The sequence below is a fragment of the Akebia trifoliata genome, chromosome 12, assembly GCF_017979445.1.
Source record: "Akebia trifoliata isolate Shusen 1 chromosome 12, ASM1797944v1, whole genome shotgun sequence".
Classification (NCBI taxonomy): Eukaryota; Viridiplantae; Streptophyta; class Magnoliopsida; order Ranunculales; family Lardizabalaceae; genus Akebia; species Akebia trifoliata.
In genome coordinates, this window is record NC_141386.1 from 2,363,619 (window position 1) to 2,389,588 (window position 25,970).

General features: G+C 37.9%; 1 protein-coding gene, 1 long non-coding RNA gene and 1 pseudogene across 18 annotated transcripts in view; all 3 read right to left on the reverse strand.

Moving 5' to 3' along the window:
- The window catches only part of LOC147388574 (S-formylglutathione hydrolase-like), a 30,241-nt gene extending 15,102 nt beyond the window's left edge, over window positions 1–15,139 (reverse strand). For 7 of the 16 annotated variants that reach the window (XM_086419555.1, XM_086419553.1, XM_086419554.1 and 4 more), the window contains exons 1-8: window positions 14,890–15,139; window positions 14,124–14,478; window positions 7,849–8,045; window positions 2,314–2,412; window positions 2,151–2,216; window positions 1,565–2,033; window positions 433–578; window positions 168–259 (exon numbers count right to left, since the gene is read on the reverse strand). In XM_086419555.1, the coding sequence (XP_086275681.1) occupies window positions 1,701–2,033; window positions 2,151–2,216; window positions 2,314–2,412; window positions 7,849–7,995 (645 nt within the window). In that variant the 5' untranslated portion in view covers window positions 7,996–8,045; window positions 14,124–14,478; window positions 14,890–15,139 and the 3' untranslated portion in view covers window positions 168–259; window positions 433–578; window positions 1,565–1,700. Of the gene's footprint in view, window positions 1–167; window positions 277–432; window positions 579–1,564; window positions 2,034–2,150; window positions 2,217–2,313; window positions 2,413–7,848; window positions 8,046–14,123; window positions 14,479–14,889 lie in introns of those variants that run through there. The other 9 variants (XM_086419563.1, XM_086419562.1, XM_086419567.1 and 6 more) reach the window with 7 other exon arrangements.
- LOC147388573 (uncharacterized) overlaps window positions 1–25,970 on the reverse strand; it is a 63,500-nt gene that overhangs the window by 17,768 nt on the left and 19,762 nt on the right. The window lies entirely within an intron of this gene.
- On the reverse strand, window positions 18,865–21,736 carry LOC147388576 (cytochrome b561 and DOMON domain-containing protein At4g12980-like; annotated as a pseudogene). The gene is made up of 8 exons (XR_015170564.1): window positions 21,694–21,736; window positions 21,425–21,501; window positions 21,286–21,339; window positions 20,905–21,016; window positions 20,396–20,482; window positions 19,923–20,099; window positions 19,546–19,800; window positions 18,865–19,449 (listed from the first exon to the last, which is right to left on the reverse strand). The product of XR_015170564.1 is annotated as a cytochrome b561 and DOMON domain-containing protein At4g12980-like (transcript).

The window sequence follows — 25,970 nt, forward strand, 5'->3', positions numbered from 1 at the left end:
TTTATTACCGAACGGTAATTTCGGAGTGAGTCGCAGTTTTTTAAAGCAAAAGCGGAAAATCGCGCTTAAAAAAGCGGAAACAAACACCGGCTTAGTATACATGTGGTAGGTATAAAAAAATGATTAATCGGAAAAAAAAAAAAAAAAAAAGATGGAGATAAGCCTACCAACTCTTTGAGTCGGCAAATGATTTCAACATGCACAACCTCCTCTTCTTTGCTCAGTTTCTACAACTACCTCTGGGATGGCATGGAAGAATCTGCAATTTGTAGCAAACTAAAATTCAACAACAACAAGAAAATTCATAAACGTGTCTCAATAATCAAAGAGGTTTCCATGAGGAAGGTTTATAATTTCAACACAGCAGAATCTAAAATATTTAAGACAAACAATTTGAAATGAAGCCAAAAGTATCTCTCAAGTTGTACTTACATATCATGCCCTTAATCATTGGTAAGAGCAGTCTTTGCAACACATTAGAATGCAACATCAATATTGGAATTCTCTTTTGCTGAGGTCTCAAAGTAAGGTATGTTTCCGTTGGATGCACACCATTCTTTCACTTTCTTCTCAGAAACCTGTGCAAATATGGATAAATTTAGAACCTAATACAAATTCTGAATCATTTGGGTCTGTGTACCAATAAAACATTCCTTCATGGATGCTCATGCTTAACGCGAGTGACAAGTACATTACTACAAATAAGAAATTGTTCGGAGTTCAAAAATACGCTATCCCTGTAGAAATCATCATCAAGTCTTAAACGTACAATTACTTCAAAACAGAAAAGTATCTAGAACCAATTCCGAAATGGAATACATCCCAGTGCTCGAACACATGTAAAACTACTGAGAAATCTTACAGTCAGCTACCAATCAGTTAATTAATCTAAAGGATAATGATGACTCTGATATCGTTGAAACATTTTAGGGATCCTCAAACTTCAGCAAAATTTGGGTCATCTGGGGTTGATGCTTCTTGACCTGGAAGTAAAAGGGAATCATCTCAAAACCAAGGTGGTGAAACTCAGATGTCTATTTTTTCTCCGCTATTAAAATAATAAAACTAGAGTCATGGAAGTTGTCTCAATGAGTTATGGTGAATGCAAAAGCTAATTTATGTCGGACCTTGTATTCAGTTAAATGATATTAAGTGCTATGAGACATTGTGGACCTCTGTTAGCTGCTGATCATGCAACCACTCAGGGAAGCTTCGCAAATTTTGACCAAATTTTATGCCCATCCAAGTCAAAAATCTTGGACTCAGTAGTCTAAAAGATGGTTCGACTGATCCCAATCAGCAAATAAAACCACTTGTCCAAAAAAAAAAAAAAATCAAATGATGAAAAGAGCCAGCTATTTATTAATAATTAAATATTTAATACCTCGACCGAATATCATTGTTTCTACTTGCCAATGGAACGTTTTGTCTATCATTACGTTAACAAGCATCATACATGAATGAACTCAAGAAAACAAAAATAAAGAGAAGGGAAGATTGTAGAATATAGACGAAGTATTAACTCAAGAGGTTTAAAAAATAAGAGAAGGGAAGAATATTTCACCCGAATATAGTCGATACATTTGAATCAAAGGCCTGCTGACATGACCCATGAGTAGAGCATCATTTGGGGCATCTCTCAATAGAAATAGACATAGTCGTCAGACCTTTGAGAGGCGTAACGAAAGGAAGTGGATGCCTCAATCCAAAGCTCCAAGTTCCTTCTTTAGCATATAAAATGTAAAAACTGAACTGACCCCTTCGTTGCTTGAATCATACAATTTGAAAAACATGGAGTTGTTGCTATTTCTAGTTGCGATGGCATAATAGTAGTCCCATGTATCAAGAGATGGTAATCCACCATATCTGGAATATATTTCATAATTCAATTTTGCATCTGATTTTAGATAGATGTGTATGTTTCCTCCAGCTGCACCGTAAGGAATGTTGAGATGAAAGTAAGTCCAGGCAGCATCTAATTTGTCCCCAAATGATGAGTTGCTTAAGAGGGGCTCCAGAGGGAACATAGCCGACTCCAGGGTCATGTTTCCACCAATTGGAAAATAATAAGACTCAAACGCAATATTAATGTTAAACTAATTATCACCTATAACAAGAAAAAAAACAAAACAGAAAACCCATGTTCTTACTTGATCAATCAAGATGGTAGCTGAAACATTGTTGTACTTGGAAATTAGGTAAGTGGCATCATATTCCTACAAATTTGCAGATTGTCATTTTTTAAAGTTAGTCTGAAACGTCTAAGAAGTTGGCTATAAGAAATGTGTCAACATGATTGTGGAAAAAGCTTACCTCCCAATCTGATTTATTGCTGCCCAAATAATTTGAGAAAGCCTTCTGACCCCACAGACAGTTTATAGGATTGGTAATTGGTGAATAGGCAGACACCGACTGCAGGAAAAAATTACGTAAATCAAAGCATATCCATGACAATGCCGACTTCAACCATAGATCGGGACATAGCAACATTTCTATCAACAATTAAAAAAAATGAGATAACATACTGTTAGATTAGCACATTGTTATTAGGATTCTTAGTATGTAGGTCCTTTTTAGTCTTTTCCTTATTTCAATCTTTGTAATGCTTTAAAGCCTAATTAGGGCTAATAATTAAAATTAATTCTTCTCTACCTTTCAATTTGGTATCAGAGCCAAACTCTCTACCTCCATCGAAATCCACTGCTACAACCTCCGTCGACTGATTCTTCCTTGAATCATCACCCAATTTCCTTGAATCAATCCATATCACCCCTACGGGGGTCCTCTGTCACTACAGACCCTAATCGCATCATGCGATAGGGATTTAATCACTATCCAAAGCCTGCGATCAGGCTGTTATCACAGCTTTGATGCTGTTTGGTGCCTGCGACATCCAAGATAGCAGTTTTAGTCTTGTGCGATCATCATAGGTCACTGTATGAGACCTACGATCACAGCAGGTAACCTGTTTGAGTATTTTTAATCATCGCAAGTGGCTGCTCAGTCTTGTGTGACTATCGTGAGTGAGTTCTGAGCCCTGCGATCCCAGCAGTAGGCTGTTTTGAAGCCCACGATCACAGCAGATCTATGTTATGACCTATGCGACACCTTCAAACACCTCCACAGGGCCCTACGACCACAACAGATTGCTATTTTGAGATCTGCAACACTCTACGATCATCATAGAAGGCTCACGACCACAGCAGATTGCTGTTTTGAGGTCTGCGATGCCCGTGGTCACTGCAGAAATGCAGTCTTGAAGCCTGCGATCCTTTTTTGAGTTTGGTTGGAGACTTACGGTCACTGCAGAGGTGCATTCGAAGGTCTACAACCACTTCAGATCTTGTTTTTTGGAGTTTTTTCGACCACTGCAGAGGTGCAGTGTGGCTGTGATCAGAGAATATCCTTGTTTGGAGGTTGTGATCCTAGTAGTTTTTGGTATTTGCAGGGTGTTATGGCCTCCGAGATGTCTTGTTCCTCGATCACTGGTAATAATGCTGGATCAGGAGGTCTTCCCTCTCATTCAACTGATTTTCCCGGCATACAAATTACCACCGTAAAATTAGATGGTCCTAATTACCTTCTCTGGGCTCGTTCGGTTGAAATGTTTATTGGTGGAAAAGGGAAGATTGGTTACCTCACAGGGGCGGACAAACAGCCGGCATCGACGGACACTACTTATCCCCAATGGTTTGCTAATGACTCTATGGTTCGTTCTTGGCTCGTTACATCTATGCAACCACACATTGCCGCTGGTTTCATGTTCTCCAAGACTGCAAAGTAGATATGGGATTCCACAAAAAATATCTACTTGCAACGTCAAAACAATGTTCGGATTTTTAACTTGGAGCGTGAGATTTCCCGTCTTTCTCAAGGAGACTCTTCTGTCACTTCCTATATCTCACAGTTACGGGCTAGATGGGAAGAGTTGACCTTCTACTCCTCCTCCTATGCTTGGAAGGACCCTGGTGATGAGGCCTTGTATGCGTCGATACTGGATAAGAATCGAGTTTTTCAGTTCCTAGCTGGGCTCCGGGATGAATTTGAGTATGCGAGAGTTCATTTATTGGGTATGGATCCTTTTCCGTCCCTACAGACTGCATATTCTTATGTTTTGGCTGATGAGAGTCGTCGCGCAACTATTCTACCTCAGTCTTCAGGAGAACATTCAGTTATGCTTGCTCACCTACCCTCTCCACAGCCCCCTAATGGATCTATGCCTACCAGTCAGCGACATAAGTGTGATCATTGTGGAAAGTTGGGTCACGTCAAGGCTCGTTGCTATGCACTTCATGGTCGTCCAAATCAGCAACGTCAACAGTCTCAGCGATCTTCAGCTCATGTAGTTTCTCAGTCGACTATTGATTTACCACCTTTGGTAGCTACTACCGCCTCCTCGAATTTGGTATCTCTATCCCAGGCCGAGCTTGACAAGTTCAGGAAATTCTTTAATCAGATGGAGACTTCATCTCAGCCGGTCTCTACATTCGCTCACTCAGGTACCTTTGCATCTGCACACAGTGTTTCCACTACTTCCTCACCATGGATCATTGATTCTGGTGCCTCAGATAACATGACCGGTACGTCTTCCCTTTTTAAAACATATAGTACTTGTTCTGGTCATCGTAAGGTTCGCCTAGCTGATGGTTCGTTGTCTTCTATAGCTGGTCAAGGTTATTTACTTCTTACGTCTTCTTTACCCTTAACTAACATACTGCATGTTCCTCAACTCACTACTAATCTTATATCTGTTAGTAGCATTACCAAAAATTTGAATTGCAGTGTAATTTTTTATCCTTCTCATTGTGTCTTTCAGGATCTGGAGTCGAAGAGGACGATTGGCACTGGACGTGAAGTGAATGGACTGTATCTCTTGGATGTACCCGGTTCCCCTAGCATCCATTCTGTCTCCCAGTCTAGTAGTAGTAGTTGTTTTAATAAGGCTCTTGTAATGCGCTGGCATTTACGCCTAGGCCATATTTCTTTTGGATATTTGAAACACATGTTCCCTACTTTATTTAATAATAACAATTTGATTGATCTTTCTTGTGAAACTTGCCAATTAGCTAAACATGTGCGTTCCTCTTATCCTATTAGTTTGAATACTACTGCATCTGCTATGTTTGACCTAATTCATTTTGATGTGTGGGGTCCCTCCCCTGTCACATCAACCCTTGGTTTTCGCTATTTTGTTCTGTTCATTGATGACCATAGTCGTACCACTTGGGTTTATCTTATGAAACACAAGAGTGAAGTTTATGGGATCTTCAAGCAATTTCTTACTATGGTTCATACCCAGTTTGGTCGTACCATTAAGACCTTCCGTTCTGATCATGGTACTGAGTATACCTATAGTGAGGTCTTGAAACTTTGTTTAGAATCTGGCATTGAGCATCAAATGTCCAATGTTAGGACCCCTTAGCAGAATGGTCGATTCGAACGTAAAAATCGTCATATTCTAGAGTTAGCTCGTGCCATCTCTATTGGCATGAACGTGCCCCAATCCTATTGGGCTGATGCAGTACTTACTGCCGTCTATCTTATTAATCGGACCCCTTCCCGGGTTCTTCAGTTTGTCACGCCCCTTTCTAAGCTCTGTCCGGATCGTCCCCTTTTTCCACTTCCTCCGCGTGTTTTTGGGTGCGTCTGTTTTGTTCAAATTCTTGATCAAACTTGTACTAAGCTTGACCCTAAGGCTGTGAAATGTATTTTTTTGGGTTATTCTTCTAATCAGAAAGGATACAGGTGTTACCATCCTCCTTCTCGACGACGTTTCATTTCAAGGGATGTTTCCTTTTTTGAGCATACTCCGTACTACAATGGGTCTGTTGTCATTCAGTCTGAGTTGTTTCCCTTAGAGTCATCTAATGACCCTTTCCCTCCTTTATTTCCTCTTCCTTTACCTGTTCCTCCTTCTCCACCCCATGTTAGTTCGTTACCTCCCCTTTTGCAGGTTTACTCTCGACGTTCTCGCGATACTACCATCACTCCTCTGCCAGACCAGATCGCCTCCTCGCCTCCGGCTCCGCCTCTTGTTTCCTGTGATGATCGTCTTGTTGCTATTCGTAAGGGTAAGCGTACTTGTACTTATCCAATTTTTAATTATATATCTGATTCGGCCCTCTCACCCTCCTATCGGAGTTTTCTTGCTTCGGTTTCCACTGTTTCTCTTCCAACTACTGTTGCAGATGCTATTAACCACCCTGAGTGGCGCGCAGCTATGATTGATGAGTTGAATGCCCTTGAAAAGACTCAGACTTGGGAAATTGTACCTCTTCCACCTGGTAGGAAGGCTGTGGGATGTCGCTGGGTTTTCAATCTTAAGCATAATCCGGATGGCTCTGTTGCTCGTTATAAGGCCCGTCTAGTGGCCAAGGGTTATGCTCAGACCTATGGTATTCATTATCAGGAGACGTTTGCTCCGGTTGCCAAGATGACCACCATTCACGTTCTTCTATCTGTTGCTGTTATCAAAGGTTGGTCTCTCTTTCAGTTGGATGTCAAAAATGCGTTTCTCAATGGTGATCTTCAGGAAGAAGTCTATATGGTCCAACCTCCTGGGTTTCTTCCATCTGCTTCTCCGACACTTGTCTGCCGCCTTCGTCGTTCTCTTTATGGTTTGAAACAATCGCCTCGTGCATGGTCTGAGCGCTTTACTAAAGTCATGCATCAGTGTGGTTTTCATCAGAGTTCTGCTGATCACACTCTTTTCTTGCGTCACTCCCACGGAAAACTTGTAGCTCTGATTGTTTATGTGGATGATATTGTTCTTACGGGTGATGATGATGTTGGCATTGCTGAGGTTAAAACTTACTTAGGGCGTCAATTTGAGATAACAGACCTTGGACATCTTCGTTATTTTTTGGGTATTGAGGTTACACGGTCTCACTCCGGTATATTTATTTCTCAGCGCAAGTATGTTCTGGATTTACTCAGTGACTCTGGTCAGCTTGGTTCTCGTCCCGCTGATACTCCTATTGAGCAGAATCACAGGTTGGCTGATTCTGAGGGGGAGTGTTTGGAGGATATTGGTCAGTATCAGCGTCTGGTGGGAAAATTGATCTACTTGTCTATGACTCGCCCTGACATTGCCTATGCTGTTAGTGTTGTAAGTCAGTTTATGCACTCGCCTCGAACATCTCACCTTACTGCTGTCTATCGTATTCTTAGATATCTTAAGGGATGTCCTGGTTGAGGTATCTTGTTTAGTAACCATGGTCATCTTCGCATTGAGGCATGGACTGATGCAGATTATGCTGGTTCAGTGACTGATAGACGGTCTACTTCTGGGTATTTAACTAAGGTTGGTGGTAACTTGGCGCAGTAAGAAACAGGATGTGGTTTCTCGGTCCAGTGCTGAGTCAGAATACCGAGCTATGGCACTTGGAGTGTGTAAGTTATTGTGGCTGAAGATTTTACTAACAGACTTGTGTCTACCTGTGCCAGTCCCATTCTTACTTTATTGCGATAATAAATCAGCTATTAGCATAGTGGCAAATCCGGTTCAGCATGACAGAACGAAACATATCGAAGTTGATCGTCATTTTATTAGAGAAAAGATTGTTTCTGGACAGATTTGTACTCCATTTGTACCTACATCTCAACAACTTGCTGATATTCTGACTAAAGGTGTTGGAAAAATAGCCTTTGAAGGTGTCTTGTCCAAGTTGGGTGTGATTGATATCCACGCACCAACTTGAGGGGGAGTGTTAGATTAGCACATTGTTATTAGGATTCTTAGTATGTAGGTCCTTTTTAGTCTTTTCCTTATTTCAATCTTTGTAATGCTTTAAAGCCTAATTAGGGCTAATAATTAAAATTAATTCTTCTCTACCTTTCAATTCATACCTTATACTTGTCTAGATTTTTCAAGTAGATTGTCAAAGCACCATGACCACCCATTGAATGCCCAAAAATGGATGCTCGTGATGTGTCAAGTTGCTCAAAAATTTTACTCAGAAGTTTCGGCAATTCCTTGACAACATAGTCATACATACGCCAATTCTTCCACTTTTCTTGTGTGGCATTGAGATAAAATCCAGTGCCTGATCAAAAAATGAAATTTGATGGAGATTTCCATCATTTCCACAATATTTATATCATTTTGAGATAAATGTTTCCACTTTACTACATTAGTCGAAGTTTTCCTACAAAACCATTTCCATTTCCAAGCAGACTGAAATGAGGACCAAAACCAAAATCCAACTAAACATGGGGACTACAAGTGCTTAGTACAGGAAAATTTAGCTAACTCAGTAAATTTTAACCACTACCGAACTAGCCTCTCAAAAAAAAATGTTTGAGCTCCAGAAAGCCCGATGACCAAAGGCCTATTTCTTGGGCAAGATTTGTGGAATTGTTTTATAACAAGTACTTCTCGACATCAATGGGGAAGAGGAAGGATATTGAATTCCTCCAACTTAATTACTCAAGGTAATATGATTGTCACCCAGTATGAACAAAGATTCAATGAACTTTCTTGATTTGCCTCCAAATTGGTAGAAGATAAACAATGGAGGGTTGATAATGAAAGCGCCCTCGATCCGCGGGGTGCGCGGATCCGCTTTTGACCCTTGAGGTTTGGGAGTCGCCACCTAGTTATTACGGTCTAGGAACCGATCAATGACTCTAAACGGATAAAAACTAATCTAAAACCAAAAAAACTGAATTCGGGGATCATGTTACGGGATTGGAAGGTGTTAGGCACCAACCCCGCCCGGCCAAAGCCGGTCTCTACTAAATTCCTAAGTAAATTACATTGCTAAAACCTAGATAAAAATAAATAAAAATAAAAATTTACCTTTCCGATAGCAAGGACTTTGTTCCCTCAGATCTGATAAAAAGAGCTCATTGTACCGTGCTCCCCTTGCTTCGTTCTGTCTCCGGATTTGACTTCGGATCTCCTAGGCAAGGTATCTCCTTGTTTTTGAATCTGAACTCTTCAAGTTCGTTACGGATTTGGGGGTGTTTTTAGAAGGCTTTTGGGTGTTTTATAGACTAAAATTGAAGGAAGGATGTTAGTTAAGGAGTTGGGACTCCAAAACTAGGGTTTATGGGGGGCTAGGGGAGCTTCTAGACCTACTTCTCTTAAGGTTTATGATTTAATACGAAAATAGGGTGTGAGCACCTCTATTTATAGATGTTTTTAGGGGTTGATTTGGATAGAGTTAGTGTTTAATTAGAAATCTTTTAATTAGAGTTGTGTTTTAGTTTGACTTGTTTTAGGTAGAATTGTGTTTTAATTAGAATTGTTTTAGGTAGAATTGTGTTTTAATTCAAATTGTTTTAGGTAGAATTGTTTTTAAGTTAGAACTCTATTAGATAGAGTTATTATTTAATTAGAATTCTATTATGACTTTTGGTCTTATTTGATTGACTTTTATTGTTTTGACTTCAGTCTTAATTGATTGACTTTTAATATCTTGACTTCAGTCTTGCTTAATTGACTTTAATTTTGACTTCAGTCTCACTTGATTGACTTTAATACCTTGACCTTAGTCTTGCTTGATTTACTTTGATTTTTGGAGAACCCCTCCTCTAAAATATTTTTAATTCTTTGGACCCCCAAATGGAGGGGTCCTTAAAGAAATATCCCACGAACCCTCAACAATTTTGCTTGAGAGTCCGATTAATCGATTTTTTAGGTTCAAAATTTTAAATTAATTTCATTAATGTTTAAATTTAATAATTTAATGTTTTATTTATTAATTTCGAAAAAAATTTTATCATGAAAATTGTGAAATTACCGTTTTGCCCCCGGAGAGGACTTTTCACGTTTTAAGTCGGTTTTTAATGTTCTAGGATGTTTTAGAATCGGTTTTTCGTAAGGAATTCAATGGAAATATTAGTTTTTGTTATTTATGAAATTTTTTGTGTGAAATGGTTGTGAACTTTATGAGGGGCATTTTCGTAATTTTGTCAAATTCTGTTAAAATTGGTGAAATGATTTATTTGGTTCCGATTTGTCATTTTATGTGTTCGAATGGGTTTTCCTAAGCGTAACGTAGGCTCTAAGGTTGTTTTGAGGTTAGGGGTATTTTGGTAATTTGGTAATTTTTAGTGATTTTTATCGTGAAGCTTCTTTTTGGTCTGCAAGATGATGATTTCTATGTTTCTGGGGTCGTACTTTCCTAGCGTAGCGTGGTTTCTAAGGTTTTGTCAATTCGAGATACCTCATCTGGATTTCTGAAACAAATCTGGTAACAAAGTAAAGCAATGGAATACACATCCATCATTGGGAATCCTTGCGATCGGGTTAATGAGTTGATTAATCAGGCGGATGCAAAAATGGGGTGTCTACAGATGCCCCTATTTGGCAGAGGGTTGAAGCAAACTAGATAGCAAATCTATTTTGGTAGATAGTGCGATATCCGAATGCCAAAGCTAGTGACAGTTCATTTTGCAGCCTGATTCAGCAATTCGTCAGGGTGTTCGGATCCTTGAGAATAAAGCTCTCCCCGAATCAAAAGGTTGTCAGGTCCTTGAGCGCAAACTCTCACTGACGGTGTCAGATCCTTGAATTTTAGAGAATTCTCCCTGACTAAAAAGTGCAAATGTGCAAGTGTGTGCACTGTGTGAAACTGAGTAAAACCTGAGCATAAATTTAGCATAATCTGAGTATAAACTGAGCATAAATTTAGCATAATCTGAGTATAAACTGAGCATAATTTGAATATAAACTGAGCATAATTTGAATATAATCTGCACATAAACTGAGCATAATTCCGAGAAAACCCTCGGCGGTAACTGAGCATAGTTCCGAGAAAACCCTCGGCGGCATCTGAGCATAATTCCGAGAAAACCCTCGGCGGTATCTGAGGATAGTTCCGAGAAAACCCTCGGCGATATCTGAGCATAGTTCCGAGAAAACCCTCGGCGGTAACTGAGCATAGTTCCGAGAAAACCCTCGGCGGTATCTGAGCATAGTTCCGAGAAAACCCTCGGCGGTACCTTAGCATAGTTCCGAGAAAACCCTCGGCGGTACCTGAGCATAGTTCCGAGAAAACCCTCGGCGGTGCCTGAGCATAGTTCCGAGAAAACCCTCGGCGGTAACTGAGCATAGTTCCGAGAAAACCCTCGGCGGTATCTGAGCATAGTTCCGAGAAAACCCTCGGCGGTATCTGAGCATAATTCCGAGAAAACCCTCGGCGGTATCTGAGCATAGTTCCGAAAAAACCCTCGGCGGTATCTGAGCATAGTTCCGAGAAAATCCTCGGCGGTATCTGAGCATAATCCAAGATAACCCTTGGCGGAAACTAAGCAAAATCCAAGATAACCCTTGGCGGAGACTGAGCAAAATCCAAGATAACCCTTGGCGGAGACTGAGCAAAATCCAAGTTAACCCTTGGCGGCATCTGAGCAAAATCCAAGATAACCCTTGGAGGAAACTGAGCAAAATCCAAGATAACCCTTGGCGGAAACTGAGCAAAATCCAAGATAACCCTTGGCGGAAACTGCAAAATCCAAGATAACCCTTGGCAGAAACTGAGCAAAATCCAAGTTAACCCTTGGCGGCAACTGAGCAAAATCCAAGATAACCCTTGGCGGAGATTGAGCAAAATCCAAGTTAATCATTGGCGGCATCTGAGCAAAATCCAAGATAACCCTTGGCGGAAACTGAGCAAAATCCAAGATAACCCTTGGCGGAAACTGAGTAATATCCAAGATAACCCTTGGCGGCAACTGAGCAAAATCCAAGATAACCCTTGGCGGAAACTGAGCAAAATCCAAGTTAATCCTTGGCGGCAACTGAGCAAAATCCAAGATAACCCTTGGCGGCAACTGAGCAAAATCCAAGATAACCCTTGACGAAAACTGAGCAAAACTGGCAGAGGAATGAATGAATTTTGGAGAAAATTGATTAGAACGAACCGGAGAACGAATAAATCTGGAAGATAATAAATCTAGAAGAGAAATGATTGATTCCAAGAATGATTGAATCTGGAAAAGAATCTGGAGAACGAAAGAATGTTATATCTCCTATGTGAGATCCAAAATGCTTTTGTTTGAACCTCAAGGATTTATCAAAAAGTTTTATGAATTTAAAATCTGAGTTTTTATTTCTTTTGAACCTCAAAAGTTTTTTGAAAAACTGTTATCAAGAGGGTTACCTTAAATTTGGGGTTGTCATTATCTCTTAGGATTAATACTGCTCAAAAATAAAATGCCTCTAGTTTGACAATGACCATGGCCTTGAAAATAATTGAACACATCATAAAAAAATGCCCCTAGTATAAGGGGGAAAAGTTACATTAAAAAAAGAAAGAAAATGATTACCACAAGCGCAATAAAGACTCAACTTTTTAATTTTAATTTTATTGAAGGTTTTGAGTCAGGCTCAAGAGTACAAAATTATTTTCTTTCGAGTTTCATCATAGAATTCACCCTTCTCTCCAGTGGTTCACTTAGGGAAGTAAACATTTTCAGATCGATCGTAGACAAGATATTTGTGGCTTCTGAGTCTATGCCGGGTTTAAGCTAAGTATTGAACTTGATTATTCGAACTTCTGATGTTTCAGCTTGAACTGCTCTCAGCTTAGGATTTTCTTCTATTTTTCTTTGTTGCTCTAACTTTTGCCTAGATCGCCTTTTCAGGTTTTCAATCTAGCGAGCTTGCTCTAATTTTTGCCTAGATCGCCTTTTCAAGTTTTCGACCTAGCGAGCTATTTTTTTTTTTGCTCTGATTGTTGCCAAAGTTGTCCTTTCAGATTTTCAACCTTGCGAGCTTGCCTTAATTTTTGCCTAAGTCGCCCTTTTCGGGATTTCAACTTAGCAGGCTTCATCATTTTTTATCTTTATATTTTTTTTTTGTCTCTGAACTTCTGGAGTTACTGTCTGATCATGCTTTGCTATCTTCCTTGACTTTTTCACACGATACTTAGGAGGACTTTCATGGGTAGACTTAGGACTGGGTATAAAAAAGAAAGGGATTTTCAGGCTCAAAAACCCAAATGCCCCTTGTGTGGGAATCCTTGCGATCGGGTTAACGAGTTGATTAATCAGGCGAATGCAAAAATGGGGTGTCTACAGATAAGTTTGAGGAAGGATTAAAACCAGACATCAAAGGGAAGTTCTCAGTACAACAATTCACTTCATTCACCAACTTCCTTGGTTGAGCCTTAAAAGTAAAACAAGTTCACGAAGAATTTCAAAAGTACCCCGAAACAAAGGGAAAATTATAGAAGGGAGAGTTGGTGGCAATGAGAGATTAGAATGAAGAAACTAGGAAGAGGAAATTTAAATACATGCCTAACGTGTTAGAGGGAAATCGTCTGGTTTGTGGTGGTTGTGGGAGGTCCCACCAATCAGGGCAATGGCTAGCAGCTCCAAGACTTGTTATCAATGCAGTAAAAGGGGACATTTGAAGAAGGATTGCCCAAGGGTCCCACCAATCAGGGCAATAGCTCCACTATGTGAAAACTGAAAATTTTGACAAAAAGCAAATTTTGACGGCCTATGGGAGTTGAAATTTTTTATGATCCCCAATTCGACGGCTTAGAGCCATCAAATCTCTCCCATCCTCCGTATGTCTACAGAAAAGCCCTTGACTTTCAAAATATCTCTGCAAAAAAGCTTCTCAAATCACCATCTTATGTCTCCAATGCCCCCTTCACTTTCAATTTTATCCTCCCACAATTTCAATATTGAGGTTGCAGAATCCACCATTAGGTTCACCATGCCCTACATACAACACAATATATATATAATGAAGAATATTTTAATGGTTCACATCATGGCTACCGATAATTGTGTGGTGAACTTGGATGGGTAAGACAAACTCAAATTATTGGTGCATATATTGATGGTCATCAAAATGATGCGAAACAAAAGAGAAACAGAATCACATACATATGAGTAACATAGATTAGGAGTTTCACAACAAAGAGCATGGTCCAAGAGCTATTACAATCTAGAGCTTACGATGTATATATTTTGAAAAGTCAGGATCCAGTAAGGTATCTGCATGACACATTTTGGTAGGAGTTTAAAACATATTGGGCTCCTAACCAAGGTAGTTTGTACATGGAACAGATCCCGATGTGTTTAATCTCCAACCAAAATGTGCCACGTAGACACCATATGTTGTTATAGGAATGAGACACCCCTCTGAAGTAAGAAATTACCTTAACTTTCTCCATGTAAAACTCTGGAGCTATGATTTTCCTTTGATGGGCTCATATTGCTCCACTAGAAGTCAGAATGCCCTGTCCAAACAAAGGACCACGCTCCTTCTGTAGAGTTGAAGGTTTTCCTAAATCCAAAGACAGTGTAGAGGCTGATTTCTTTCACCACATCAGGGGTGCTGACATACAATAGTTGTATGTTGTCACTTCCTTCACCAATAGTTGACATGCAAACACAGCGTAAGAATCTGGTTATCATATTTACAGTAATCCGTTCCGTGGAGATGTTGTTGCTTCCTCCTATAAACTTTTGGAAAGAATTCCTTCAAGAAGTCATCCATGGAAGTCACTCCACCTGAATCAATGTGGAAATTTTTAATTCTCTTTGAATTCTTAAGTGAATGTTGGAACATTATTAGATTGTAAAATTACTTATCTCAAAGTCTAACTTCCACCAAAATATATATATATATATATATGTAAATGGAATTCTCCTGTGATTTGTGGAACAATATTAGATTGTAAAGTATGAACCATTACTGATCTAAAATTCTGATTCACAGATTTTTTTTTCTTCATAAAATTGGAAAAAAAAACACAAAATTTGCAGAGAAAAATAAATAAATAAATGGCATCCTTATGTGATTATTGAAACATTATTAGATTTTAAAAGATGAACCTTGTTATTGACATAAAACTCTAACTAATTGCACCAAATATATAAGATTAGAGTATTTTTTAGGGCTCTTCGGTAGAGGATCCTTACTGGCTCCTTCTGAGTAGCTCCTTGCTATGTAACGAGATCAAGATGGGAGAAATGAAATTGAAATACCTGATTTCAAATAGGATTTTGAAATCGAAGATGAGAGATTGTTAGGGTTTTGTGAGGATCAAAAATGAGCTTCGTTAGGGTTTGAAATCGAAGATGGTGAGCGATTGGAGATGGGAGAAATTGATATAAAATAAAAAACTTGGAGAAATCGAAGATGAGAGAATTGAAGGTGAAAATTTCTCTCAAGGTTGAAGGTGAAAATTTCTCTCAAGGTTTAGGGCTCATTCTGTTTTGTTCGTACATGTTGGAATGTGAGATTAAAATGGTTTTCTCTCGATCTTCCTGATCTAAAATCAGCTTGGAGAAATGATTTGTAATAGCGAAACGACTTAACACCGTTTTTCCTAGTTCACTTTTTTCTTGTAGTGGTTGCTCTTCTTGCGAGTAAAAAAAACCCAACATGTGCTACATGACTCACAAGGAGACTGGGAGTTGGGTTGCAAGCTTAGCCGACTCATAAGAGTACTAAACCTTTACGTCTTGTCTACCATATGATCAAATGGAGCCTCATTGTCAAGTTCTTCAAAGAAATGTTTCTTTGAAAGGAAATTTAAACAAAACCCAGTGACCAATAAAATTTAACACACATGTTTAAGTTATGTTAATCATGAAAGTTCGTTTAATATATAATTATATATATTTTTATATTGTCCATAACTAATAATTTAAATTTTTTATTATTTTATTTATCAAATTTTTTTGGACTTTGGCCATTTTTTCGGAATTATTCTCGCACCCCCATTTTGTCAACACACACACACAAAAAATGAAAAAGAAAAAGCATCCCAAGATCTCAACAAGCCATGTTTGTAACTTGAGATACTAGAACGTGTCAACTTGAAAGAAAAACAAATAATTTAAACCTACTTTTCCGTCTTTAAAGTTGTACTAATAACTAAGAAAAGAACCAAAAATAATTCAAATTCATGGCCAACCCTTTTCATTACATCAAAATCAATATCTTATTTATTTTATTAGTGAATCAGAAAGAATATCACAAGGACAATGCTGTTATGATCTGAAGTCATTGAGTGTTGAATGAGCCCACTCTCTTTATCCTTTCTAATATTTGGTCCCTCCTTTGGTGGAACACTGATTGGTGATCCTTGGATTTGAGCATTATCTTCATGGGCTTGCCCAACCCTTTTACCCATGGGCAAGACCTGTAATTCAAGTTAATGATAAAATTGTATCAAACAGCTAGATATCATCAATCAAGCTGATTTTTGTTGGGTAAGGTCTACCATGTGGGTGGACTCTAATGTGTGGTCAGTGGATGAGAAAATATTTTCCACGTGTCATTTTTTTGATGTAGGATGATGGAGCTTTTAAATGTTTAAAATTTCAAAAGCTTACACCAATAATAAGCCCAATTGCCAAAAAGAAACGAAAGAAACGTAACACATGCAAAGCACCAAGTCTGGAGTTTATTTCAAGGGCATGATTTGGCTTGAATCAAAATAGAGTCCCGTTGATTAGGGTTCACATGCCCTTAGAGAATGTTTCTTGCATTTATTGGTGACTAATGATAAATTGACACACTAAAACGTAGGCCGTCTGTACGCGGTTGACATGACAAGTGCACAAAACCATATAACTTTTTCTTCGAGATACACAAGAAAAAAAATCTACGATTTGGTGCATTTGCCATGTCAACCATGTACAGACCGCGTGTGTTTTTGAGCATCAATTTATTATAACTCTTAATTGGTAGGCTCTCAAGCTACATTAAAAAGCCCATAAAGATATAGAAATATCCTGTTTAATTAATGCACAGCATAACCTAAAAGCTCAACCTTCTAACTAACCCTTAATCTTAACTATAGATGTTACAATTGTTAAACTTTTTGGAGTTCATGAGTGATGGATGCTCTTAGGTGGTGATTGTTTGCATGATGTTGTGGTTCTTGTTAATTGTAATACTGTTGAAGAATAAGATATGGGTTTTGATTGAGAGGTGCCACTTAGCTAAGTGGTAAGACTTGTAGAGGGTTATTCCTAGGTTCAAATCCCTTTTATCCATATTTCTTATGCTAACTACTAACCATTAACAATATTACCTTTACTAATCGAACATTTATCTTTCAAAAAAAGATATGGGTTTTGATTAGGACACACTTTTCTTTTCTTTTTTGTTGTTGTTGTTTTTTTTTTTTTTTTTTTCAATTTTGTTTGTCATCTTAGGTGATGGTTGTTGTATGATGCATGTTATGATTGTTCTCATTTGTAATGTGCCCATTAAACCTTAGATCTCACACACACACACACAGATGTTAGTGTTGAAGATAAAAATATGGATTTTGATCAAGACCCACTTCTCCTTAGGGTTTCCTAATTTTTCTTTTCTTTCTTTCTTCTTCTTTTTATTTTCCTTTATTTAAAAAATAAATAAATTGTTTAGATCATTTTTAGTGGGAATAGAGATTTTGGAAAGGAAAATGTTGAAATGACACAAATGGAGACTTAAAGGTGACAAAAATGATGTGGTGGCGTGCACAGTACCGTAGATGCTTTTTACTCGTATCTTACAGAAAAGCATCTACGATAATGTGCACAACACCACATCATTTTGTCACCTTCGTGTCTCCGTTTTTGTCACCCCCAACACAACTCGAAAAGGAAAGTAAAATGATTTTCTAATTCAACTGTGACAAACTCACTGATTGTGGCATGTGCCAAAGTCGTATATTTTTCCTTCGGGATACACAACTGCAATCGCCATAATACATGTACAATTGTGTATCCCAAGGGGAAAAAAAATCCAAGGTTCTTGCACATGTAGCGTGGATGAGTTTTTGAGTTAGTCGATCAAAGTGAGTTAGAAAATCAGCACTCTTTCTTTATTTTAAGTTGGAGGGTAATAAATAAAAGCTAGGGTGCCAATAGAAATTCTTTAAAACAAATATAGTCAATTTATAAGGATTTTACTAAATTACCCTTTTAAAAACGTTATTTGCTTTACCTATGTGTGGTTGTAAAATAAGCACGTACGAGAGAGAGAGAGATAGATGTCGGTGCAATACACACCACATATACCACCATAGGATTTGAAATCTTAGTAAGGTTACTATTACTCGTGGATTGATTGATTGCTTTGGTCAACCTCTGCCTCTACCACCAATAATAGATTCTAATCTTTCATTCCTCTTCTTCTGTGCACCCTTGGTCTTCATCCTCATCGCTTGCTTGCTTGCTTCAACCTTAGATCTCTCATCATTAATTCCAAAGTGAAAAAAAGGATGGCAGATGCACTTGTTTCTGCACTTATAGAGCAATTGATATCCATTGGTCGAAAAGAGGTGGAACAAGAAGTGAGACTGGTGATGGGTGTTGATGAAGATGTTGAAAAGCTACAGACTACACTCGAACACATCCAAGCCGTGCTCAAAGATGCAGAGGAGAAACAAGTCAACAACGAACGTGTGAAAGTTTGGTTAGAAGAACTTAGAAAGGCGGCTTATGAAATGGAGGATGTGTTAGACGAGTGGAACATCGAAATTCATCGTACACAAATCGAGGAGGACGTTGACAACACACACATCCGCAAGAAGAAGGTATTGATCTCCAAATTGTTCTGTCTTTGCAATTCCTTCACACTATGTGAAAAAAGCTCATATTTGACGGTCTTAGCCCGTCAAATTTTGAGAAATTTGACGGACCCTCCTGTCAAATATGCCCGTCAAATATTCTCTTGTAGAATTTTTTTTTTGACGGCCCTGGACTATCAAATTATTGGAGAATGGAATTAAAAAAAACAAAAAAAATCTATAGAGTATAACCGTCAAATTTAGAGGTTTAACAAACAAGAACACGGTCCTCTAATTCACCAATCACAATGAACGAAATAATATATAAAAAAAAAATCAGAAAAAGAAAAAACAAAAGAAAAATCATAAAACAAGCTCCAAACTAAACTAAATAACCCAAAATTAATATACATGTAAACCTCTTTATTAAGATCGAAAATTCTGTCGAAGCTACAAATAACTGACAATAAAGCAATATATGATATATATACAACTATTTATGTCACACTCCTGATTTAATTTAGAACACAAAACACAAACAATTGAAGAAGCAATAATAGATTCTAAGAGATACCTAAGAGAAAGCCTAAGAAGTAACTTTATAGACAAACTGTAAGAGAACCAACTCTCCTCAATACTATATGTGACCCTGCAATCTTGTTGTTGATCAAACTGTGAGTGGTTGTTGCTTGCCATTCCCATCATAAGGTTCGGTGGATGCATCGGATTTCCTCTTCGAAACAACGATCCATGTCGTAACTTCCAACACTAATGCAATCCCACCCAATACACACAATACCACAATATAAGCTGTTTTCTACATTTTAGCTGGATCCAACATGTCTAGACCTTTAAACACGTTGACGATACCAAGAACAAGGATGGAGTATCCAACAATATGGTGATAAAAATTCCAGTAAATCCTGTACTTGTGCTCCTTCTTTGACCTTAGGAACAATGCGAAAATCTGCACAACACAAAGAATGATAAACTCGTTATGATTGATTAAGAAAATGTGCTTAAAATAAGAAACAATGAACAAATTAGGAACAATTATAATTACCTTCAATGTTGCGAAACAAAAGAGAGTGATCCCAATATTCCGATGAGATTTGTATACCAAACCCTTCGAATTGGCCCCGAGCTGAAGACCAGTAGCCCATCCGGCAACTCCAATAACATAGGAAGAACTCTAACAAAAGATATGAAGATAAAACCAAGCTGGATCTGCTGACTTGAATGTCCAGAGATACCTAGCAAATATGGCTCCAATTGGAAACAAAATTCCCCTACTCACTACATTCAGAATTCCATGAATCTGCCAAAAAAAAAAACAATACAAATTAGTTTTTTTTTTTTTTTTTAAGATCATATAACAAGGGAACCAATAAGTAACAAAAACCACAAATAAACAAAATTAAGCATAAAAAAACAACTTACATTCCTCTTTTTGAGATTTGAATTTCCTCCTCTACTTTGGGTACTATTGCTCTGCCCACTCATTAAATCAAGTGTTCCTTTCGAACACCTGCCACACTTGATTCATCGTTGCCCCCGCCATGTTCTTCGACAACACCACCGTAGCATACAGCCTCATCACACCATCTACATACTCCGCTTCATAATTTACATCTTACATCTGCTTTTGTGGAAACGAACGACTGCATATCTTCTTCCATTTCTTTTAATTGTTGTTCATGCTGCATTATGGAGCTACAACAGTCTTATGCAAGACCTCAAGTTGTTGAGTCAATTGAGACTGGAATTTCTGAACAAGAGTTCTGTTTCCATCTTCTATTTTATCCTTGCGTTCTACACACCAATCACATTGCAAAAGTTTATAGGCAATCTTCATGCCTTGTTTTTTAGTAAGATATACCCAACATTGTGTACTTCAAAACATGGACACAAACCAATTTTGGCAAACAATCCAGACACATCAGATGTTGCATTCTCTAGCTCTGATCGAAGCTCAAATGCCCGCTCCATGAGTGCTTTCTCTGAAAAATAAACAATAAATGTCACTGAGGGAGTAAAGACAGAGTGAGGACCAATGCAAGATGGCAACTGTCCAACACCCCTAGCAAGATGGAAGCTATTTGAATTAAGGGTACTGGTTCAAACTATGTAAAGTAGATACAGATGTGATGAGTGTGAAAAACCAATGGAATGGTCAACATGTACTTAAAGCTAAACTAAGTTGTTAACTAAATGTTCCAATCGATTACAACCTTTTCACGCACCCTTCATCCAATCCAAATAATGAGTGACAGATAAAAATATCAATGCCAAAACATCTCAAAATATTTTTTTCCAAAATTCAAGCCTAACATGGAAGTTCTCGAAGGAAACAAAAAAGAAACACCATTTCATAAAACAATCAGGAAAGGGTGCTGAAGGAAAGTGATGGAACTTTACTCACCTGATCTGAGGAGATTAAAGATTAAGAATTCCTTTTCTTTAATCGTTGAGTTGGCCTGTCTATATCTATCCTCTAGATCGAACAATGCATGTTCAGTGTTCTCGAGTTTTTTCTATGGACACATACAGGCAACAGCAAAGACTTTAATTTCTTGCATTGAGGCAAAGCTTAAAAGAAGGTCAGGAGAATGACTATACAACAAGTCACCTGAGTCTTTTGAAGTTTTTCACTTAATTCTGCGGTCAACAGTTGCTAAGAGTTGTAAAGTTCTTGAAGTCCCATTACTTGCTGCTCACGATATACAATTAGCTGGTTAAATCTATACATATAGTAACCAAAAAGACAAATAAAAAAACCAAATACAGAGATTGTGGATTGTACCTTGTCCTTGGACTCTGAATCAAGTTCCATGCGTTCTATTTTCTCAGACATAGCCTGGAGAACAAAGTTGAAATGTCCCTCTCATTAGGAACTTCGAGAGAGAATACATTAAAGATGAATTACATGGTAAGAATCAAACCTTCTTTTCAGCTTCTTCTTGTAGATAACGATCTCGTGGTATATAGATGCAATTCTTCTCTCTTGCAGCATACACCTCTGATTAGAAAACGTAAAGCATAATTGTATAAATGAGATCCTAGTTTTGATAAAACCTTACCTAAGCATTCAATTGCTTAAGAATAATTGTTAATTAAAGCACTTACATAATACTCTTTATAATTTGAGAGATAAACAAGAGAAAAGATCAAATGAAACTACAATCAATCACCCGAACAAGGAAGCACTCACCTTGCTTAAGGCAATCAATCTCAGTGCACAAATCCTTGATCATCGTAGATTTCATCATCTTCTGATTAACTTGGAAATAGTGCGAATAGGTCAGAACAGTAGAGGTGGATCCAAGGAAAGACAGTTCAAGAGCAAAAAAGAAAGAATGGTACCACAACCAACCAATGCCAATCAAATAAACTGACCTCAGGCTTGTTCTTGATATTTTTAGCGCGGTATGCATAATCTAAGGTGCTGAGTGTCTCTTCCAAACAGTAAATAGAAGGGGATATAGTGGCAATTATGCACGTCTTTGTTTACCCTCCCAAAGAATCCCTCAATAATCTTGTTAATTTGCTATCCCTGATGTCCAAGCAAAGTTCTTCTGTAACATCAAGAAACAGGATTTTATATGCCCAGATAATCCACTGCTTTTCTTTCTGCTTATGCAGCCATGTAGGCCACTTGTAGGTGATGAGCTCATATTCAAATCGATCTTCTCATGCCATATACGGTATGACATTCTGAATGAAACCAGAGAATGACTACTCATTAGACAACTTAGCCATTTTTTTAGTATGAATATCATAAATAAGACAATACTCTGATTGCATGCCTTAATGAAAATTTTAACAAAACCATAGATCGACTAAAGAAGAACAAAACCTTAAACTGAGGAGAAAGATAGTTTTTTATGAACCAAAACTTTACTGGCCGATGTGTGTTTTTAAGAACGCTTAGAATCATGATTTTAAGAAAGCGTTCATACCTACAAAAAGAATATCCAAGAAAAGATATTACTCAACCTAAGGGAATATTATCTGTTCACAAAAGATAGATATTGGATGCAAGTGAATTAACATTTAGATAGAATAAGATTTTTTTTTTTTTTTAATATAGTTGTGTAAAGTTAGAGGTTAGCAAATGAAATTGGGTTCAAGAGGGTTTGAACCTAGTACGTGGGAACAACACTCTACACATCTTAGCCTTTAGCCAAGTTGGTACTTCAAAATAGAATAAAATATAACTATACAGTTGCATCATTAACATTGTAATAATAAAATTACAGTTGCATCATTAACATTAAACCATGCCACCTCTCCCCAAAACATCCTCTTAATTTATACTTCAAGTAAGACTTTATCTTACCCTCTTTAGCTATGAGAGAAGAACCCGTACGTTACAAAGAATTAAATAATAAATAAAATTAAAGGCAGGCAAAAGGTTTTTACTCTCTTGCTTGTGAGTATTACTTCTTAACCCAAATTGAGTTTGAAAGCTAATCAACAACGATCTCTTGAAACCATGCCCACTATAGAAATGGAAAGATGCTGCTAAAGGAAAGGGTGGAAACATTCCAACACCACTCCCCGGCTTATAGGCCTCAAAAGTAAGCTCAAACTACTTTTATACATTGTTTCTTGGTTTGCTTATTCATGATTTTTTAGAGTGATGTTTGACCCAAGCAAGGTCGTGGGATTGGGACAATTGAACTTAGTCTCAGGTCATTTTTATGCATTTACGAAAATCGTGAATCACTGAAATAATTAATGTATCATAAACTAAAAAGATAATAGTGACGAATGTGTACAATCACAGATTTCTGATTCAAAGGCGCACCAGGAGGGCCAAGCACAATATTTTTATTAACCTTCACCATAGGGCTACTTTCATTGGGCTGTTATTATATTTGGGGCTATTCATGAATTCCTTCAAATATACTAACTTTATTTAGTTTTTTTTTTTTTTTTTTTTTTTTTTTTTTTAATTTAGTCTTTTCCTATACTTACCACTCACCAATCTAAAATTCTTTATCCTCATCTATTCTATGAACACATTTCTTAACTTCCCAATACTCAACTCCATGCTGCACAGCTAGTCATACAGGTGTCTCGTATTATTATTCATGTAGTTTGGTCAGTACACTGAGATCACATAAGACTCTAGAAGTGCTTCTCACCTTGATTTACGTAGCACTAATTCTCATCAGTATCTCTATTTCCAAGTACAATAACCGAAATAGAAAAGTGGTCCCTTTAGGGTATTTTTTGTCATCAATTTTAACTAATGCCTAATCCCCAAGAGAGTTCTTACCAAAGTTGTGTTGCGTATATATTGTCTTAGACCTTGTTATCTTAGAACCGTTAGTTTATATGCTATCCCTCCACGATTCTTGTTTTAAATTTAACCCCCTCCAATTTCATTGACCAACAATGCATCATCTACAAAGAAAACATAAGGGACCTCCCCATAAATATAAGTAGTTAATTGACTCATAACTAGTGCAAAATGGTATGAAATTGGGACTGAACTCTAATGCAAACCTACTGTAACCAAAAAGACCCCTGTCTTGTCACCAACTATTCCAACATCACTTACAAATTATATCATATATGTCCTTAATAACGCTATATACTCATCACCAACTATTTCAACATTAGTTACTATGTCATGAATATAAAATGAGACTGCATTCTGATGGACTGAGACTTGATAATTATGTTGCCTATGTATGGCAAATATATGCAGGTACATCGTGGGTGTAGAACACAACTTTGAAGTGTTAGGAAAACTATCTTGGCCATAACTGAAGGCTAAATAGCAGTCTAGGAACCAACATATTTGATTAGAGAGTTTTTGTAGCTTGAGATGGATAGTGTACAAGTGCTGGGTACTAGCAGCAAATAGCTTAGGACTGACATGATCTGACTTTGTTTAGAAGAACAGATAAGAGATTTCAAACAAGTTTGGATCATCAATTTGGCATCGAAAAGTGGAAATCAAACAAGGCCTAAAATTACATAATAGCCAATTCAAATTTTCAAAAAATAATTTAACTTAAGATTCAGATATGCCTAAATTAAACAGATTTCATTTGAACACCGATATATAAAAACCATAACAAAAAAAAGTGAAATCGATCGAACAGAAATGCGAATAAGATTGGAAACTCACCGGCTGGCGACATAAATCACAGCCATTGTAGCGAACATAGAGAGCATGAGAAACTTGGGATCGGATAACCAAACTATTTAATCGGTTATTCGATCCCCGACTCAGCATATCGTTTGTCTTTTGTAGTCGATCTTCAGATGCCCCTCATTCACGCCTTGATTGATAAAAAATATTTCGATTTTCAGAACTAGATCTACTGATTTCTAGGGTTGGAAAGAAGTTCTAGAAACAAATCTGATAACTAGTGTTCGAAAGAAGTTCTCGATCGAGATTGATCGATCAAATAAAGTGGGAGATGAGATCGATTGAGGGAGACAGATCGAAAGAAAGATCAATCGAGAGAGAGAGATGGAGAGGTCGATCGATCAAGAGAGCGACTGTGAGAAAGAGATGGGGAGGTCGATCGGGAGAGAGAGAGAGATAAAGAGCGATGTCGATCGAGATAGAGAGAGAGAGATCGATGATTGTGAGAGAGACGTAGAGAGAAAGAGACAGTGAGAAAGAGACACAGAGAATGAGAGAGAGATGAGATCGGTTGATTGAGAGTGAGATCGAGCTTGAGATTTGGAAACGTGGTCCGTAGGCCGCGGAATTTGGGTATCAAAATTTGACGGGCCAGGCCCAACAAATTTTTTAGTTAAAATAGGAGATTTTCACGTAGTGTCAGTCAAGTTTCTTTACGTCATGGCATCGGCCATAAGATAAAAGAAATAAGGGGCAAACTAGATGATATTGCAAAGGACAAGGACCAGTTCCAGTTTATTGATAGTGGGATGAGGACTATTACTACTATTGCGGAACCACCAACATTTAGAATGACTAGCTCTCTGATTGATGTATTACAAGTTCGTGGTCGTGCCGACGACAAAGATATTATACTAAGCAAGTTGTTGAGCGAGAGTAGTCAACAAGAAACACCTAATGTTCTTCCTGTTGTCATCTCTATATGTGGAATTGGAGGAATTGGGAAGACTACACTTGCCCAAATGGTCTTCAATGATGATAAGGTGAATAACCATTTCGAGAAGACAATGTGGGTGTGTGTATCTGATCTTTTCGATTTAACAAGGCTTGCTAAAGCGATTATTAAAGCTGCCGGTGGTCAGAACGTCTCTAACTACATTGAATGGCAAGATTTACATAAAGAATTACGTAGATCTGTTACGGGAAAGCGGTTTCTACTTGTGCTGGATGACGTGTGGACTGAGAAGCACGCCGACTGGAGTCCATTGAAGCTTGCTCTCAACAGTGGTGCACAAGGAAGCAGAATTGTCGTTACTACGCGCATTAAGAAAGTTGCATTGATGATGGATTCGGCCTACACTCATGATCTGGGCAAATTA